At 41.4% G+C, this 20,147-nt stretch overlaps 3 protein-coding genes across 3 annotated transcripts; all 3 read right to left on the bottom strand.

Annotated features, from left to right (window-relative positions):
• Positions 1-29: 29 nt before the first annotated feature.
• LOC115632685 (protein lethal(3)malignant blood neoplasm 1) lies at positions 30-11,169 on the bottom strand. Its single transcript, XM_030529920.1, has 6 exons — positions 11,137-11,169; positions 10,949-11,051; positions 1,969-2,112; positions 691-1,896; positions 435-614; positions 30-364 (listed from the first exon to the last, which is right to left on the bottom strand). The coding sequence occupies exons 1-6, from the start codon at positions 11,167-11,169 to the stop codon at positions 30-32; spliced, it is 2,001 nt and encodes a 666-aa protein (XP_030385780.1).
• Positions 11,170-13,494: 2,325 nt separating this feature from the next.
• LOC115632924 (endocuticle structural glycoprotein SgAbd-5) lies at positions 13,495-13,977 on the bottom strand. The gene is made up of 2 exons (XM_030530217.1): positions 13,808-13,977; positions 13,495-13,749 (listed from the first exon to the last, which is right to left on the bottom strand). Exons 1-2 carry the CDS (start codon positions 13,942-13,944, stop codon positions 13,563-13,565), a joined length of 324 nt encoding a protein of 107 aa, XP_030386077.1. The 5' UTR covers positions 13,945-13,977; the 3' UTR covers positions 13,495-13,562.
• Positions 13,978-14,471: 494 nt separating this feature from the next.
• Positions 14,472-15,687, bottom strand: LOC115633159 (endocuticle structural protein SgAbd-6-like). The gene is made up of 2 exons (XM_030530570.1): positions 15,448-15,687; positions 14,472-14,737 (listed from the first exon to the last, which is right to left on the bottom strand). The coding sequence occupies exons 1-2, from the start codon at positions 15,591-15,593 to the stop codon at positions 14,548-14,550; spliced, it is 336 nt and encodes a 111-aa protein (XP_030386430.1). The 5' UTR covers positions 15,594-15,687; the 3' UTR covers positions 14,472-14,547.
• Positions 15,688-20,147: the final 4,460 nt, after the last annotated feature.

Raw genomic sequence — 20,147 nt, 5'->3', positions numbered from 1 at the left:
GATGTGGCGGATGGGCTCACGGGATGCACTCACTCGGCACTCTTGAACCACTTGAACTCATAATCCTTGAGCGTGTTCTCCGCCGGCAGCGCCGCGGCGTCCACCTTGCGCCAACTCACATGGGGCTGGAATCCAAACTCGTTCGCTATGTACTCGATGGTGCGCGCCACCGAATCCTCCCCAATGGCAAAGTAGGTGCCCTGCTTGTAGCCATTCCGTCCGCCCGTCTCCTCGTGCCCGTTATAGTCTAGCAGATACTTGAACCTGTACAAGTCACCCACGTCACTCGCCCCGGCGGCCACTGAGCTGCCGCCACCAACACTGCCATATGTGGCTGGCAAAGTGGCTGGTGGTGAGTTTTGCGCTGTTTGCAGGAGTAGTATAAGAGGCAATTTGGTTGTTGCACAAACTTAAGTTCGCCCTATCTGTCTTACCTTTTCCACCCTGCAGCGTTGGTGAAAACGCTGTGTTGGTTGTTGTCTTGACTTCGCCTACCCCCACACCAACGGCGTTCACTGTGGGCGAGGCAGCATCAGCTCCTGCGCTTCCTGGGCTTCCTGGGCTTCCAATACTTCCAATACTTCCACCTGGTTTCGAGCTCGACTGAGGCGTGCCTGTGAACATAGAGAGGTGAGAAGAGAACGAAGCTTAGGGTTGGTGCATGAAAGGTGAAAGTTTGACGGCGCTTACTGAGCCGCTGACCCTGACCCTGACCCTGGCTGAGTGAGTTCAGTGTGTTCGGTATAGAGTTTTGTGTGCTTGGTTTGAGTGTGTTCTGTGCGGCCGGACTGGAGAGGCGAGTGTTCACAATGTTGCTGGCTGCGCCCGCAAGGAGCGGACGTTGCTGATTTATTTGCGAGCCGACAACTTTTCGCAGATCATGGGTCATGGGCAGGACCAGTGTGCCAAGCGTGCCTTCGACCACCTGCGACGTTATGGGCGAAGCAATGCCGCTAGAAATGCGCGATGCTGGCCCCTGCGACGGCAAATCGAGCAATGCATAAGTAGACTGGCCAGCTGGAGTTCCGAGGATCGTGGGGTTCACCAAATTGGCTCCGAAAATCTTCGGCGAGCCATTGATTTTGTTAGTTTGTTGACCGGCAAAGGCCGTGCCGGTATTTGACTGCTTTCCGTAATTATTGGCATTGGGCTGACCGGCCAGTTGTTGCTGCTGTGGTGCCGTTGGTGACACTCCCACATTAGCGTTAGAGTTGGACAACGATGAGAGCGTAGGAATGCCGCTTGAAATACGCGATGCTGGACCATGTATCGGCAAACCGACCAATGCATAAGTAGGCTGGCCAGCTGAACTTCCGAGGATCGTGGGGCTCACCACATTGGCTCCGGAAATCTTCGGTGAGCCGTTGAGTGTGCTAGTGGGTTGACCCACAAAGCCCGTGCCGGTATTTGACTGCTTTCCGGCCAGTTTTTGCTGCTGAGTTGTCGCTGCTGGTACTCCCACTTTGATGTTAAAGTTCGAGTTGGGCGACGAGCCGAGCTGTATTTGTGACTTTACTGTGCCTGTTATACCCGTCAAGACGGGACCTTGACCATGTGTGTTTGGTGTTGTTTTGTGTTGTTGTGACTGTGTTGGTGTCTGTTGGGAGAGTGTTGGGATGCCATATGTGCCCACCACCGCTCCATTTTGCTGCCCAAGGGCGTCGAGGAACGGCAGCGGCGCATAGGGACCTTGTCCGATACCTGCAGAAGTGGATATGGTGTCCTGTGGTGGCAGCGACTGAGAGAGCGGGCGTATTTCGGTTTTCGTATTGCCCGGGCTGGACTTCTTAAGGAAGCACCCCGAGCAGGCCTCCGTGTTGAAGTTGTGCTTCGGCAGTTGGGCAGTGGGGACCGTCCTGACTGTGGTCGTCGTCGCCGCCGTCGTCGCCAGAGTCTCTGTGGGCAACAGTTGTTCTTGTTATTATAGTGTCGTCTTGTCATTACAGTACTTTCCCTTTCGATGCATACTTGGCGCTACTGGTCCGGCATAGGGATAATTTCGCATTGACAATATGCGGAACTTGCCATCCTCGTCCGTGGCATAGACCGTTACATGATAAATTCCATCGGCTGTAATGAAGCCAAACTCGCCCATCACAATTCCACGTTCATCTGCGGATTAAGATAAGCAAATTCGGTTTAGAATCACTTCCACTTACTTATTATGGACAGATTATCAATGTTTTGTGTGCCAAACCTGCCAAACAGGCGCTGGCAGTCTATAAAGATAGCGATCTAATAAGCTGTATCCATAATGCCGCCAATGACGTGTTCACTGATTTCATGCTGCGCTTAACCCACACGGCAAGCAGCCTACGGCTAGTTATGTTGTTCATAATAGACACGGATATCACTTTTTATTACCCCCAATACTTAAAAATGTTTCCATCTTCCACAGCCCGTTCGGGCGCTCATTTTCGTACACCCACCCGCCTGTTTGACATTTTCGAACTATAGAAATCGGTGATTTATAGCAACGAATAAGCTTATGTTCCTGTTTCTTCTTCTGAGACTTGGGGAAACATGAAATGCGAATGCGGCCAGAAAATGTATTTCTAAACAGCGAATACTCCGAGCATCTCAATTGAATCAGATAAGCCAATTTTAGGAATAAGATGCTGTACGTGCTTTTGAAAATGTACACAATATTTGTTTGCAGGTGTTTCAACTCTGGCATTTTATATGAACAAACAGAAAATAGATCTATAAATATTAAAATTCTTATTTCATACCGAATTGGACATTAAATTCATAAATAAGCCATACTGTCTACTACGGCTACATGTTATGCAAATTGATCGCTTTTCGTTTCGTTTCGTTTCGTTGTTTCTGCTCTCTATTTTATAGCCCAGCCAACATGCATAAATATGTATAACTATAATTTTATATCTACATATATATGTATATCTGTGTTGAAAATTTATATTATTTTATATAAATTATTAAAAACAAAGAAAGAATGGGACGCTTGCTTTTAACTTTTTAATGCGGAAATGCGAACGATTTGGCGACAATTGTGTTTGTATATGGTTCTATTTTGCAACTGACTTCAACTTAGGCTTACATGCTAAACTAAGCCTAAGGCGGCGAAAAAAGGGCGCGAGGCGACGTCCGCAAACGGCCGCTCTCGCGCTCTCTTTTCGCCCTAAACTAAAATTCAAATAATTCTCTTAAACTATCTTAATCTAAAGCAGCATCTGCGCCAACACCGGCCCCCTTGGAGGTACATCGTCCTTCAACGGGCAATGGCGCCAGCCGATGAATAGCCCTCCGTAGATTGCCACTACTCGTGGCGACGTCGGCCACCCGCACCTTCCCGTCTGTCCCGGCGTGAGTTGTGGTGACCCTGCCAAGTACCCACTTTTGTGGCGGCACGTTGTCTTCGGCCACCACGACGAGTTGTCCCACGACGACGTTGGGTTCCTCCTGGAACCACTTCGCTCGCACCTGGAGGCTCGAAATGTACTCCCGGGACCATCGCTGCCAAAACCTGTGCTTGAGACACGAGGCATTGCGCCATCGCCTTAAGCAGGTTTGGCTGTCGATGTCCGGGAGCGGTGGAGCTGGAGTCGCCAGAAGAGGCCGTCCGATTAGAAAGTGGGCCGGGGTTAGCGCCTCGCCGTCGCTGGGGTCCGCGCTGAGTGGTCCCAGTGGCCGAGAGTTCAGCACGGCCTCGACGCTCGCCAGGAGTGTTCCGAGCTCTTCTGCGGTCAGGAGCGCATTGCCCACCGTCCGTAGGAACAGGTGCTTTGCAGACTTGACACCTGCCTCCCATAGACCGCCGAAGTGAGGCGCTCTGGGTGGTATGTACGCAAACTCGCATCCTTTTCTTGATGCGAATTCGCGTACGCCTTCCGCCTCCTTCTCCCATCTCGCTCGGAACTCCTGCAGCTTCCTGTCGGCTCCCACGAAGTTCGTCGCGTTGTCGCAGTAAACTTTGCGAGGGACGCCTCTCCTGCCGACGAACCTTTCAAAAGCCAAGAGAAAAGCATCAGTGGTTAGATCTGACACAAGCTCTAAGTGAACCGCTTTCGAGGCAAAACAAACGAAAAGAGCCACGTACGACTTATACGGTGGCTTGCCACGGATGCGGAGCGTTGTGCTTATAGGGCCACAAAAATCAACACCACATACTTCGAACGGGTGAAACGGCTGGAGCCTGTCTGCCGGAAGATTCCCCATTACTTGGGAGGCCAACCGGGGCTTCCATTTGAAGCAGAGGATGCACGAACGTACTGTTCGGCGACACACTTCCTGAGCGTTAACCAGCCAAACTCGCTCACGAAGCAGGCTCACCAGCGATCTAGGGCCAGCATGGCAATTTGACACATGCAGATAAGATACGTAGGATCTTATGAATTGCGACTTTTTAGAAAGCAACAACGGAAACTTGGCTTCATACGGGATAGGAGCATTTAATAATCTTCCCCCCACTCTCAGCAAGGAAAACAAGAAACCGTCTTCTCTAAACTCATGTAGAAATGGACTCAGACGCTGTAAGTTGGCGTTAAGTGTTCTCTTTTTTCGAACCTTGTCGATTTCGTCACCGAACTCATTGTTCTGGATGACTTGAACAATTTTGTTGAATACCAAATTGAGTTCGCTTGGCTTGGCTATAGGATCAAAGGGCTTCGAGACCTTTCTGCACCTTTGTATAAATCGAAAAACCCAAACGAACACCCTCAGCAATTTTGAATGTGACGAGTAGCTTTCGATAACTTCGAGAATATAATTGGCTTGCCGATCTGCGAGTAAAACTACAGCAGACTTACGAATCTCTAGGGCAGCTGAATTTTTAGGCGGCTCAAAGTGAGCATTCACAGGCCAATTTTCTTCCGATTCCATGAGGAAGGCTGGCCCTGTAAACCAAATGGAGCTACGCAACTCGTCTACATTACATCCTCTGGACACGATGTCTGCTGGGTTGGACTTCGTTGGGACATGTCGCCACGTTGCATTCTCGGACCACTCTTGGATTTGAGAAACCCTGTTTGAAACGAAAACTGACCATGCCGACGGATGCGACTTGATCCAGTGGAGCGTTATTTCCGAGTCAGTCCACATAACTATCTTGTCTATTGGAGAATTAAGCAACGGGCGGACTTGACGAAAAAGATCTGCGAGAAGGTGAGCTGCACACAGCTCAAGACGAGGCAAAGTTTTCGTCTTGAGTGGAGCTACTATGGATTTTGAGGTCAAAAGTGACACTTTCCAACCATTCGCAGTCGAAACACGAACATAAATACAGGCGCCATAAGCTCGCATTGAGGCATCGGCGAACGCATGTATTTGAATGGGTGACTGCGTATCTGTATGGACGAATCTAGGGACTTGAATACCGCTGAGGTTCAACAAATTCTGCTTAAATGAGTCCCAAACTGTATGAAGATTCTCAGGGATGGATTCGTCCCAATCTAGTTTTTGTAGCCACAAATCTTGCAGCAACATTTTTGCTTTGGTGATCAGCGGGCAAAGAAGGCCCAGAGGATCGAAAAGCCTGGCAGTCACCGATAATATGTTCCGTTTTGTCGAGCGGAGATCTAGGAAGGAATTTTCCAACTGGAACTGAAATACATCTTCCTTCGGCAACCACATAACGCCGAGCGTTTTGGTTGGGTCTGAGTCGACTGTGGCTACTGGAATAACTGTGCTATCAAATGCGGACAGTTCCGAGCAGTTCGAAAACCACTTTGCCAATTCGAAGCCTGCACTTTGAAGAACGTGCGACACTTCTGCTCGAAGCTTTTTTAGCTGTTCAACGCTTTCAGCACCAGTTAACATATCGTCGACATAAAAGTCGCTCCGAATAACTTCAGCAGCTGTTGGATGTGAGGAACGGACCATTTCACTCAGCCTTGTTAAACACCGCACCGCCAAGAACGGAGCTGGCGACGTGCCATACGTTACAGTGTTTAACCTGAAGATTTTCAAAGACTCAGACGGATCTCTTCGCCACACTATGAGCTGATAGTTTCTATCTGCTTCGTGCACCATCACCTGACGGTACATTTTTTTAATGTCTGCCGCTAAGGCGAACTTTCGCAAACGAAAACGAAGCAGCGTAGAATAAAGCTCCTCCTGAATTGTTGGACCGACCATTAAGGTATCATTCAACGCAATCTGAGTGGACGTGCGGCAAGAGGCATCGAAAACGACACGCAACTTGGTCGACGTGCTTTGAGGCCGCAGGACACACTGATGCGGAATAAAATAGTGTGGAGTATCTGGAATTTTGTTGTCCGTTGAGGACATGTGACCGAGCGAAACATACTCGTCCATAAATTCCAGATACATGCTTTTCATTTGAGGGTCTTTTGACAACCTCCTTTCAAGCGACAAAAAACGACGTTTCGCAATTTCATACGATGAGCCAAGATTTTTTGGGTCAGATTTAAAAGGTAACCGTACCTGATCTCGACCAGACGACAAGATTTTTGTATTATCAACAAAGTGTTGTTCACAAAGCTGTTGCTCAGGTGAGAGAACTTTCGAATTATTAGGCAAGTCCTCAATGGACCAAAACTTTTGTATCGTTGAGTCTATCGAAAGTAATTGTTCTTCTTGGCAACTTAAATTCGCTGCTCCTTCTATACTCGTTGTAGGTTGAGTAGAGCATCTGCCTGACACTATCCAGCCGAGAAGCGTTTTTTGTAATGTGGGAGACTCAGGGCCTTGCTTTATTTGGCCTACCGACAATAAGTCGAAGAATGACTCTGCTCCAATTAGCATATCAATTTTTTGCGGCTTATGGAATTGAGGATCGGCCAATTGAATATTTTTGGGGACCCTCCACCCGCTGGTGTTCACCGCTTGATCGGGATGATAACCAGAAATCGATCCCAAGATCAAAAAATCTGCGGAAAACTCGCTACAATTGACACGCGACTTCACCACTGTATGAATTCTTTTCTTGGCACGCGCATTGGTGTCTCCAATGCCGCGCAAGACCATACACGTATCCTCTCGTCTGAGCTGTAGCTTTTGAGCTAGATCCTCAGTCACAAAGTTGACTTGTGACCCAGAATCTAACAATGCTCTTGCTAAAACGAAATCGCCACTTTTCGTTTTAACGCTCACGACTGCTGTTGCAAGAACCACTCTATCCGAAGCAGTCGCATGCATGGCATGCGAAGTGGAAGAGCTATCTTGAAGATGTAGTGGCTGAGAGGGTGGTGGTAACGCAAGATTTGTGCTAGCAGTATAAATATGTAGCAGTGTGTGATGAGAACGTTGGCACACGCTACATTTCTTTGCCTTACACTTCGCTACTGTGTGGCCTCGTCGAAGACAGTTTATGCACAAAGGCGCACCTTTAGCGAAGTCAAACCTTTGCTGCACTGACAAGGCAATATATGCCTGGCAATTGCCAATCGAATGGTCAGCTGAATTGCAAAATTGACAAAGGTTATTCTGTTCGTTTTTGGCAGCAACGAACGAATGATTTATCCTGCTAGCATTTTTTACTTTTTGAGTCTGAGTGTTATTGTTCGACTGGCTGCCCTTCGCTTGAGCTTTACTAGCTTCTTCAGCAACAATATGCTGGTAGCGTCTGTTAAGAGCAGTCTCACAATCTCGCCATAGTGGGAGCGTTGTGTAGTCGAGCTGCTCTTCCCACTTCTTTTTTGTGGTAGGATCGACTTTGCCCATAACTAAATAAATTAAAATGGCATTAGCGATTTTCTTGTCGTCACCAATTGACAGAAGTGAGTCATAGGTGGCCGACACTGTGTCGATCAGGCTTCTCAAAGCTGACGCAGATGGCTGGGAAATCTTTTGCAGATTGAAAAGTGACGATATGTTATCGAAAAATATTAGGCAGTCATTATCGTACACCCGCTTTAGACTTTCAAGGGCTTTGCTATAATTGTCTTCCGTCACTTGGAAGGCGCGAACTGTGCCTAAAGCGTCACCAGCCAAACATGATATTAAGTGATTGAATTTTTCAATATCATGCAGTGTGTCATCATTGTGAACAAAAGTTTCAAAAAGACTCATGAAATTTTTAAATTCAGAATGCTTGCCGCTAAAAGTTGGAAGAGCGACCGCTGGCAATCGACACCTTGGCTTTTTTGAAGTGGGCGGTGCAATACCGTTTGCCGAACTTGAATTGTCGATGCTTTTTCTTCTTAGTTTTTCCAGCTGGCCTTTTAATAAGGATTTGGTCATAATGCAAGTTTCTTCCAACTCTTCACGGTAGTCATCTTCTGTATCTTTTGCTTCAATTTTGCTTTGCAATATATTTGCAGTTTCTATATGAGTTGTTAGAAGCTCTAACCTGCATTCTAACTCGATTGGCTCTGCTGTTCTCAGCAAGTGTAGGGGAGCGCAACAGATGGTCGTCTAGCAGTGCGAACGAAAACGAGAAGAACTGCAGTTGACTGACCGTCGAAGGCAATACTTTTGGAAGCAGCAGCGAAAGTGGCGACAAACGAAAAGAATAATTCTAATACAAATGCCTTGTGTGCGTTAGCAGAACAGCTAATTCTTATGCATGTATTATGCGAAGCGCAGGCAAACAAAAAATGCAGCAGCTTAAGCGCGAACACGACAGCAATGTATTAGCTATGTTATGTATGCGAGTATGTCGGTATATATTTACATATGTAATAACGACAACGGCGAATTTGATGAGAACAACGAGAGCAAGCAACAAACGAAAACTGCCGACGGTTGGCTGAGATTGACGTGGGGGGGATGCCGTATGTAAAAGTGGCTATGTATATTTATGTATGTATGTATGTATAACAAAATCAAACGACAATAAATTGGCACTTTAAATAATTGCCTATAGCGGTTCACTTTTATTTAATATTAGTACGACATGCGATTTATATTTGTGTTAATTATGCTCAACTATCTACCGTATTATATTATGGTCACGTATGTGCCAAAGGTTGAAAGTTGAAGGCCGAAATAAGCAATTCGCTGGTTAAATTCCACTTTCAAACTTTAGCACAGTACCTGTGAAGTCGACTTTGGCTCAGGAACTTCCCTTTGGTCGACTTGACTCATCCTCCAATAATCCAGTTGACGTGACAGCAACACACACAATCCCCAGTGCAGCAACAACAACACGACCGACGCGGTTCCGCACAAATTAAAGTTTTTAATTAAAAAAAACAAGCAAGTCCCTGCTCGGGCGCCAATGAAAATTTATATTATTTTATATAAATTATTAAAAACAAAGAAAGAATGGGACGCTTGCTTTTAACTTTTTAATGCGGAAATGCGAACGATTTGGCGACAATTGTGTTTGTATATGGTTCTATTTTGCAACTGACTTCAACTTAGGCTTACATGCTAAACTAAGCCTAAGGCGGCGAAAAAAGGGCGCGAGGCGACGTCCGCAAACGGCCGCTCTCGCGCTCTCTTTTCGCCCTAAACTAAAATTCAAATAATTCTCTTAAACTATCTTAATCTAAAGCAGCATCTGCGCCAACATGTGTGTTTCTATTGTCACACGCGCCAGGGGACTAGCCGTTCTCAGATATTATTTGGAAACAATTGCCGCGCATGCTGTGGACCCGGACCCCATACAGAGATTTGCCAGCAAATTGCAGCATTAGTGCAAACGCAAAATATTTCTATTTATTTCAGTAATTTGCCGAGGCTGTGACCCGGCCGACGTTTTGTGTCAGCTGCAGCGCCAGCGCCAGCACCACCAGCAGCAGCAGCAGCAGCAGCAGCTGCCGTCGATGCCATCAAACTTGAATTGTGCCTCAACATACTGCACTAAGCATCATCCACATCATCATCATCATCATCATTAACATCAACATCACCACGATAATCACCGATGGCTCAAAAGTCAAAGGCAATTGCCTTTTTAGTTGGTGCTGCTGCATGCTGCTTTTAACTATTGAGGAATATTTGTTTTTGACGCCCGACCCGATGACGCATCGCAGCGCTCTGTCACGCGTAGAGTCTATTTAAATAACTTATTTCGGTGCTCACGAAACTAATGTGCAGTAGCGAAGATTTGTTAATGGCGTGATTAGCAAACGTCAATAAGAATTTCAGTGAATTTTGACACCTGGTGGCACACGTACGAGTGTATGCGCGACTTAAGTGAACCATTAATGCCAACTAATTTTAGAATTATCGGCTTTTCATTAGTGTAGCTTAATAGCGTAGTAGTAGTTTAGAGAAAATAATGCTGAAAACTTTCTCAAAAATAAGCAGTTTTAATAGGATTTCACTTTTTGATTTCATAAACCCTAATTAAATCAGCAGATTTGAACAATTTTCTCTTTAAATGTTTTTAATTACAATAACTATTAAATATATTGTAAATTGTTTGCTATATAGCACACATACTATCTGATATTTGAATGATATCTTTATTATATTGAAATAATTGTCCTTTGAAGCACACCAAAATATACAAGTATATACCAATATATTATAATGGCAATAAATAGCTAAACAACATTTTTTAAAACTACAACATTTTCTTGTTATAGCTTTTCCTTAGCGTCAATATTAGAGCAAATTGATCTTTCATATTTAGTCCTTTTTTTGTTTTTAATTCCACTTCTACGTTACTTTAAACATCATCAATAAAGGGAGTATTGTTACAGCACTCTACAGATTATTACGCCAAAGAAGTGCGAAACAAGCATTTCACATTCTCCAGCACATTTCGTAAACAATTTCTCTATATATTTATAAGCTTTTACCGCCATTTTGTTCTTTCAGCACTGGAGTGTCATTTTAAAAATATAATTTGAATTTTGCGATCGTTTTATAAATACCAATAAATATTGGCAACACCTTAATCGGCTACTGAACGGATGCACGAATTACGTCAGCATTGAGAAATCTAAATTTGAAAATACTTGCAGGCAGATCTAATAATTAAATGCTTACTCCAACGCACTACATGGTATACATATTACAAAGATCTTAGTTTTCTAAAAGTACAACGGATTCTTGCCTTCTCACCCACCTTTTTGCTCAGCGCGATGTTGCTGCTCGTCGATGGTGAAGCCGAATTTGTAGGGTCGTACTGTGGTCGCACAGAGCACATAGTTCAACCACAGGGGTAACAGCTTTAATTTAAATCGAATTTTGGTTTAATAAGTTTTGTGTTACTTTCAATATTTGCATTTATTTGGTAGTATTAATCACACTTACAACACAAATGGTGAGCACAAATTTGGAGCACATTGTGCTGTGGTTTTCTAATATTCGCAATAATTTCAATTTAATTATCAATTTATTGATTTCAGGTTCTTATATTTATTTTAGCTGCTGCCAAAAGCACGCACAAGCACACTCACAAGCACAAATTCATTGAATTATATTTGTATTAATATTTATTTTGTACTACAGAAATTCGGCAAACAAAAATGTCAAGCGTGTCTTCACGACGCTGGTGTTAATTTATTTTTTGCCAAAACAAAAACACACACTGCTCCGACAATTCAAACTGCAACGAGCGCTGAAACAACACACCCCACGAGACTCGGCGACGAATTGACAAAGTTCGTTCTAGTAGGTAAACGTTTTAAAACATTGGAAGCTACCAACGAGCTGGTGGGCGAGAAAGCGCTCGTTGCCTGCCTGACAGCCTGCTAACAACCTGGCCAGCCATTATCGCCAGCTTTTAAGCTACCATTTTGTTATTGTGATGCTGTCTCGTACACACCCGATGTTGGACACGGTCTCTAACGTGAAGTTTATGTTTTTTATGTAAAGACAGAACATTCTAATTAGAAATTTTACTTCCTTGGCATTGTAATTTATTTAATTTCATTTAAATTAGAAAAACTGATTGAGCATTTCAAATTGATTTTGCTGCGGGCGTTTCGCATTATTAATCACTGATAGATGAGTAAATCGAAGTGCCAACATGACTTATGCTCAATGAAATGAGGAAGATATGGCAATAGAAATGTATTCCAAAACATTACCGATTGTTGCGTTCAGTGGGTGACGGGTAATGCACACATTAACAACAATATTTGCATATTTAATAGAAATATTGTTGTCAATTGAAGCGCAACAATGAGTGATGCTTTTCTTACAAATTTGCATGTTGCCTGCAAGTTTCCGGGGGGTAAGCAAACGCATGTCAGACATAAATATGCAGTTAATTAAAATATCACACAGAGCCACACACACACACTGATGCAAGACTTACTTGAAGGTGTTGAAGTGTGATGTTACGGCCACACATATCAACACATCCGTATACGCATATTCACCTACACATACAAAAACTGTTCGAGAATGCTGAATTATTAAGCAGCTAAAAGTATGCTACGAAGATTTATACACTGACAAGTTTCTTGCCTAAGTCATTTGATTCCAATTTTAAATACGTGATGCCGCAAAGTATGCTTCAATTTATTGTAAATCAAATAAAACTTAACAGTTTAGCTAAGGATACCAAAATTGTTTATCAGGAAAAATACAAATACACCTAATTCTGATTTTACACGGTCTTTTATATATATATATGATTTAATAAAATAAACATAAATCCTTATAGTTTTTACTGATTAGGTTTTAGAGATAAGAAACCAATTACATATTTGTGCATATGATCAATATTAGGTGTAATTATAAAATTCATCAACTTCGATCCGCTATATCCTTATTGTTGAGCATTATTGAAAATTATTTAAATTGTTCCTCTTGTAAATGATTCGCTTTATTACCACGCAATGAGACTGCGTTTGTGTCGATCAGATCCGATTTTTAAAGACATTAGACATGCTAGACAGGTAACAAAAACTGAAAAAGTGTGACCTTATGATCTGAGAATACAATTATTATTAATAGTATGAACAAAAAATTTATAAAACAATGCCATACAACTATAATTGTATCTTTGCTTTTTGTCTGCCATAAGTTTTGCAACTAAATTGCTACGTTTTTTATCAAAAAAACCCAAATGGATACAGTTAATGAGGTTGTGCAAAAACTTAAGTGAACTTACTATTAATAAGCTACACCCATGGGCGTAGCCAGAATTTAGTCCAGGGGGAAGCAAGATTTTTTTGGCTGATTTTTTACTATCAAATTATTTGCACTATACAAAAAACACATGAAAAATATGGAAAAATAGGGAAAATGAAATTCAAGGTAATGCAAATTTGAAAGAGGCGTGCAAACGGAGAGAAAAATATGTCATTTTTCTAAAGGGTGCTGCTCTCAGTTTGAAAATCAATTTATAGTATCAAGTCTAGTTAATTTTCTAAAAAGAATTCGTATGCTTCTCAGTTGAATAGAATTTTTTACAAGCTAGCATGGGGTCGGGGCAGTTATCAAAAGAAAGGCAGCTGCCCGCTTTGCACCCCCCTTTGCTACGGCCATGGCTGCACCATCAATTAAAGATTGCCAAGTGAACAAATTTTTTGTAAATGCCACTTACACATATTTTTGGGTAATTAATTTAACATTTGTAAATCACACGTCAATTTTCAGATGCCATTAAGGCACATTGGACGAAACCTATAAATACCAAGTTAAAAAGAAGTAGAACCGTTTAATGCTCATTGCGTTTATTACACAAACAGATTTATAAGCTCTGAACTGTAATTGTAAGTATGCGGCTAGGCGACTAGCTTGAATGTCGGATGATAGCCCGTCTCATCGGCGGTGAAGCTTAGTTCGTACTTCTTGCCGTCGGGTGCTGTCCAGCTGGTCGTACCTTGTACAGAAATATTTCCCTCACCCTCGGCGCCGCCACCCTTCAGTTCGCCCTCTTCACTGCGAGAGATGCCATTGCTGGTCTCATAGCTATAAGGTAAACGATGATAAGGGCTTGGGAATGCCAGATCTGAGACGCCGGACTTACGCGAAGGAGTACTTGTCCACGCCATTGTTCTCACTCTCCAAACGAGTAGTCTCTGCTTTGGAATCGTCTGACTGAGGTGCCGGCACGGCGAAGCTTGCGGTGATGAATAACGCGAGAAATAAAATTAAACGTTGCATGGTCGACGATTTGGAGGTTTTACTTGCACTTTACTGATTCCAATGACGCCGTGTACTTTGCTTTTATAGCATTTTATTGCTTTGCAAAAAATGCTACGAACATCTTTCCGATGTCCTCATCGGCAAAAAATGCAGTGCGATACAATCACACTTAAGTATAAACGAAATATTCAATAAAACACATTTTAATTGCACGTTAACACATTTTAGAAACGTAAAAACTTTATTGATAGACATACCCCCCATGTATATATATATATATATATATATATTTGTAATATTTAGCGGCTTCTGTGCTACTGTTTATATAATTGTATTTCCCCATGTAGGTGCCAAAATAGCAGCGAATAATTAAAAATGATTACGAACTCGGTAATGACTATTGATAAATGAGTGCATAATAACTTATGAGGACCCCAAAAATATGTATTAATATTCGTAACAATAGGTATGTGATTAGACTTAGCACTAATTAACGTATTCTTAGGCGCCCACTTCTGACGATATTTGTGAAAAAAACAATGACATTATGTTATATGAATACTGTTTAGTTTTATTGAAATATGTAAGTGGTTTAACACTAATGAGCTGTGCGCTGCCTTCTCAGTTGTGTGGCAAATGATCACCCTGTGGCTGGAAGCCATTCTCATCGGCAATATAGTTCAGTGTATAGGTCTGACCATCAGGGGCCACCCAGCTGACTGAGCCGCGCACACTCAACGCTTCCTGGTCAGTACCAGCGTTCTTCAGCTCAGCTTGTTCCTGGCGTGTGACGCCATCGCTGGTCTCATACCTGAAATAAACAAAAGGCGATGTTATTTCAAAGGCTCTTCTTATTCAAGCACAGCCGATTAAAAACTAATTAGTGTTCAAAAAAAAGTTCAAACGGTATGACTTACTATTAATGTTACAGTTCAAATATATATTTAAACTAAACAGAACAGACTAAGACTCTTCAATGCTATTATAATTGAAACTGAATTGATGTTAAGTTAAAAACAGTTATAGTAGTAATAAAAGTCCTTATCGTGCTACTAGAACTATGAAAATACTTGGAAGTGTGGTAAAGTAAACAAAAAGTAGAAAAGTATTTCTAGTGGCTGTTAAAAAGTAGTTGTAGAGTAAAAGAGGAATTGGAGGAATTCACAACTTTTGTTTCCACTGCAGTAGTTGCAAATTCATGAAGTTGTGAAAGGTCTTGTAACGTTTTAGTAAAAGTGAGTAGTAGGATTAGTAGCAGTCATAGTAGTAGCTCTTAGAGTTGAAGTTTCAGACTAGTAGTACTTAAGGAGTTGCATTATTATGGTCAGAATGTCAAATAATTGGCACGTGAATTGTCGGATTTCGCGAATACGTTATAAATGTAGTGTTAATTCAATCGAAATCAATAACAATGCTAACGAATAAAGAGTTATCACCTCTTTAAGGTGCGGTTCTCACTACTTGTGCAGTAATAGTAAAAGTAAAAAAGTTCTCTGGAAGCTATTCAATCCTTTTTCTTACGCAAAGTTGTATCCGTCAAGACCGCCATTGTCGTTGTCGTAACGCAAAATTGTCGCCTTATCCGAGTCATCCAAAGGAGCGCCACACACCGAAGCGGCGAACACTACGAAGCATACTCCAATAACGTAGAACTTAGCGGACTGCATTTTTAATTTGTGTGTTTGATTTGTTTATAAAGTCAAAACTAGAAGTCGAATTTTAGTTTAGGGTTCGGTTTCACGGGACCGTGTACGCAGATGTAGTTATCACAATTACGCGCTAACGAGTTATGTGGGACCCTCTAATAAGTGTACTGCTATTTATACTTGGTCTTGCCTTAAATGTAGCCAGACTCGGGCACATCCACACGCCAATATTAGCACACCACTACCTGTACGCACACGCATACAAACAAAAACAAACCTACAAAATTACTAAAGGCTAAGTAGCAATAACAAACACCTTAAGTGCACAAAAAATTATATAATTGAAGTTGGGCAAGCATTGTGTAGCGGGTGTGTGTGTGTGTGTGAGCGAGAGGGTCTTAAGCTTTTAATTGAACAAGCCAAGACCATTAGGCGTCGGATTTGCGTGTGCCGTCCGATCATTTACGAGTACGTGTGTATCTCATTTCAATAGCCCACATGCTGGTCAAGCAGAAGTAGTCTTGAAGATGATGCGAGTGTTAATGAAATCTGTTTACAATAGCATATTTATACAAACATGTGGATATATGGCAATAGGTCAATGCCTGACTAAACAAATTAGACACAACTGATTAAAAGCCAAAATAAAATAACTTCATTAACCTGCACACACGACAAATATAGAGTGTAACTAAGAGGCTGAATAATACTCCACTACCCGTAGTTACCTTTTAACTAAAAGTTGAGAAAGTTATTTGTTTTTACAAGTAGTTCCGATTTAAGGCTCATTATTGTTTTGTTATTATATTTTAATTCTTAGAAGAATGCTATCGAAGTTTTGAACAAACTGTAATTAGTGCAGCAATTTACACTTAAAAATATAATTATTGTGTAGCTTGTTTTTCGAAAATAGTAAAAACTGTGCTACGAGAATTGGGATGATCAAGTTCTAAACACTAACAAGCAGCATTTGCCTATCCTTTTTCACTTTTAGTATTCACTTATTTGCAATACACTTATTTATTAATAACTATAAATGCTTTTCAATTATATGGAGGGATAACAAATTTGTTGAGTATATTTTACCTTAAATGGTATACTTAAATTTTTAGGATTATGTGGTCCATTATTATATTAATGTAAATTTCATTAATAATAATTTTATAGAAAATAAATTATTGTATAAAGAAAGTGTGGGAGGTTTGAATAAATTTAATATATTGTTGTAAAATAATTCTTATCACTAATGTTGGTATCAGTTCTGTGTTATATTTAATATGAAAACATACAGGCATAAGGCCTTTTAAAATATTAAGTATTCAGTTAAATTAAGTAACATTTGAAAATAGTTTTTCATTACTTCCTGATAATAAGTTGCTTATTGCTGAAATTTTAATACTTTAGGCATCTGTGAACTGGAAATACATACAAGTATATGCAGAAACTGCTTTTATATCTACGGTTTTTATGACATGGTTTTCATCGAAAAAGCTACAAGCTAGTTGAAGCAACAATGGTCGACGAGTTACAATTAAATGTTTTTCTGGCTTTCAATTCCAGCCCTGTGCGAACTCTACTAAAAGTAAATAGTGAATATTTTCAAGAACCACAAACTAATTATGAATGGTATGGGTGGTATGGAATGTTATGGGAACAGAGACATGTCAAGCATATTCGGGGTCACCCAAGTACTTCCTAGAGTAGACTTGAAATGAATCAGTGGGCTCTGCCCGATAAGATGGCAGAGTATTTATTTATAATTGCTGTACGCGTTGACCACCACAACCCAGACGATGTTTCGCAGACAACTAGATAAGTACGTACAAGTATATACGATTATGTATGTATGTATATATACTTGTATATACATTACCTATTAGAGCTACAAAGATGTGCGGGCGCGGCAATTTCAACACGGTAAGCAAAGATGCGGCACAAGATTTGAGTATCACATCAACCTTAATGGTTGCTGCTGAGATTGTGTGTGTTGATGACCTTAGTCAATAAATAAAGTCTTGTTTTCGTATTCGTATTCGTATTCGGAGAACTGCATAAGTCGAAAAGCCGAAGCAAAACAATAACAACTGAGGATCAGTCCGACTGTGTTTTTCTTTCTATTTTTAGTGGATCATCACGTGGCATTTAGTTGTAGCAATGCGTCCCGTGTCCGTGCTCTACAAGTGTCCAAGAGCACAGCGCATGCGCAGCCAATGCTGTCCCACGGATTGTGTTGTGAGGTCAATTTTTTGGATTTAGGGCTACGTTGTCTGGGTGCCGCATCGATTGTTTTGCATTGAAGCAGCTGAGAGGCAGCGGCAACCAAATGATTAATGATGCCCCAAACAAATCATTACTTACTACTGAAGATGCCACCGCTAATTGGCGAACAATGACGCATGAATATGTGGCATTTGTATTGTGCTCGTAGGTGGCAGCTATTGTGCAACAGTCTCTGCGCACTGACATTTACGCTTGAGATCTCATTTATCACAGTTCATAGAGCTGTAGAGCTGTTGTCCCCAGGGGAAGGTGTGAGGACGCAAACTCTTCAAAATCTGCCTCCGGTTTGCTTTCACGCAGTTCTTACTTTCGTTCGACAAATTCCTCGAATGAGTTTTTGCTCACTTTTTGTGATAACTATTACGGAACCGGTTTATTATAGCATACCAAATTAAAAATTTAAATATACTCGCTTTAAACAATAAAGTAAACAAGCAACGGTGATTTGGCTCGAAGCACCGAAGATGCTGTACTCTCCCCCAAACAATGCTGCATAACTGAATATTATTCAGAATAACTGAAGTTTTTCATTTCTGATCCAAAAGTGCTGTTAAAACTATTCTTCCTATTGCATTTCCAACAACAAATGATTCTAATTATAATTTCAGTTACTTGAGTTAAGGGCATTAAGATGCATTGTAGATAAGCATCTGTAGATGCAAAAGTTTACATTTTTAATTATTTATAGGTTTCAGTGTACTTGTAGTCACGAATCAGTCAACTAACACGCTAACACTTACTTAAATCTCCGGCTGTTAAAAACAATATACTGGCTCACATTAAAGCAGACTTGGATGATATTTACATATAATGACTTATCTGCATTGCAATTGATTTAAGGAAGTTAAATAGTAGGACTTAAACGTAGACTTCATTACTAGAAGAGTTTAGTCTCAATTAACAATTACGAGAAGAATTATCGGAAATTTGTCTTTTTTATATATTAAATAAAGAAATTGGAATAGTTGTGGCTTAACTAAAAATAACGAAACATGCAGCTTCTTATTTTTAGGAAGAAAAAGTATTTACTCGCTTCTCTAATCGCTCCGATTAAGAGTGTCCCAGAGCAGTGTAAAATAACTCAATTGCTTGTGAAATCTGAATTATATCGGAAATATCGCACAAACAACCACCAACACGCCTCAACAAAGCAAATCTGGTGCACGGAAAATGGGGGTAAAATCTGGTAGGTAGTGCTTCCATTGCTCCAGATTTGTGTTCCAAGTTTGAAGCAAAATGATTGAGCTAGTGTTTCGGGAGCGTTGTTGTCAAAGGTGTTAAAAGAACCAAATTCAGAGAATAAAATATCAGATTGAAATTTGTATATTTAATTAGCATATGGTCGTACTAAGCAGGAAAGATACTCAGAGTTTTTACGCGAACGCTGCATAATAAAAAATAAATATTTTTTCTTAAACATTAAATTTTGCAATTCAAGTTTTTTACGCACAATAGCCGGACTAATCATCGGCAACTATGGCGCACAGTCGGGTTGCACCCAATTGAGTATGTCCTTCACGCATACGACCTTTACGACTGTACGAGTGTATATACTATATAGTAGTATAGTGCCGGCATCTTTCAACTCGACCATCCTCTGGCACGACTTCTGGTCGGTCTCACAAAGCTGTGCAATTAAATTGAACCTACACAGTTGGCATTGTTGCATCACAGAAGATTTATTTCGCCCAACTCAAAGTAATGGTTTCCTTATTATATACGGCTTGGCTAGCTGCTAATCCAGTTCAAATCAGAAGAATAGAAAAATTGAAAAGGGTTGTCCCCTTTACTTCGATTTGTGTCGTGCTATTTGCACTTGAACTAAATTAAACTATGCTGTCGCTGACACCATTTCCAATCACCATGTCAATGGCCAACTTTACTTTATTTATATTGGACTTGTATATTTATTGTTTTCATCCGAGCATTTCTTGCAACTCATGCGCCGGGTCGGGAGTATTACGAGTGTGTACGTGTGTGTACGTGTGTGTACATGAGTTTGGCGTGGTCTATTGTTTTTAGCACGCATGGGCGAGGGGCTCACTCCCTAATCAATCAATCTCATCAATGGCCAAACACAACTATTGGCAATGGCTTGCTGGTAGACTGTTTAAGTGACTGACTGACTGACTGACTGACTGAGTGACTGACGCACCAACTGAGTGTGTATCGTGTACCACTAGTTAGCACGCTGACAGGTTAAGTAATAATCGAACTGTGGCACTGGCGCTCAACTATTGAGGCCAAAGGAAAGAAACAAGTTTCGATGTGTGGTTGCTGTTGTAAAAAGCTGTA

The sequence above is a fragment of the Scaptodrosophila lebanonensis genome, unplaced genomic scaffold (genome assembly GCF_003285725.1).
Source record: "Scaptodrosophila lebanonensis strain 11010-0011.00,11010-0021.00 unplaced genomic scaffold, SlebRS2 tig00001415-arrow-pilon, whole genome shotgun sequence".
Classification (NCBI taxonomy): domain Eukaryota; kingdom Metazoa; phylum Arthropoda; class Insecta; order Diptera; family Drosophilidae; genus Scaptodrosophila; species Scaptodrosophila lebanonensis.
The sequence above is the reverse complement of the archived record's forward strand: the minus strand, read 5'-3'. Positions and strand labels throughout refer to the sequence as shown.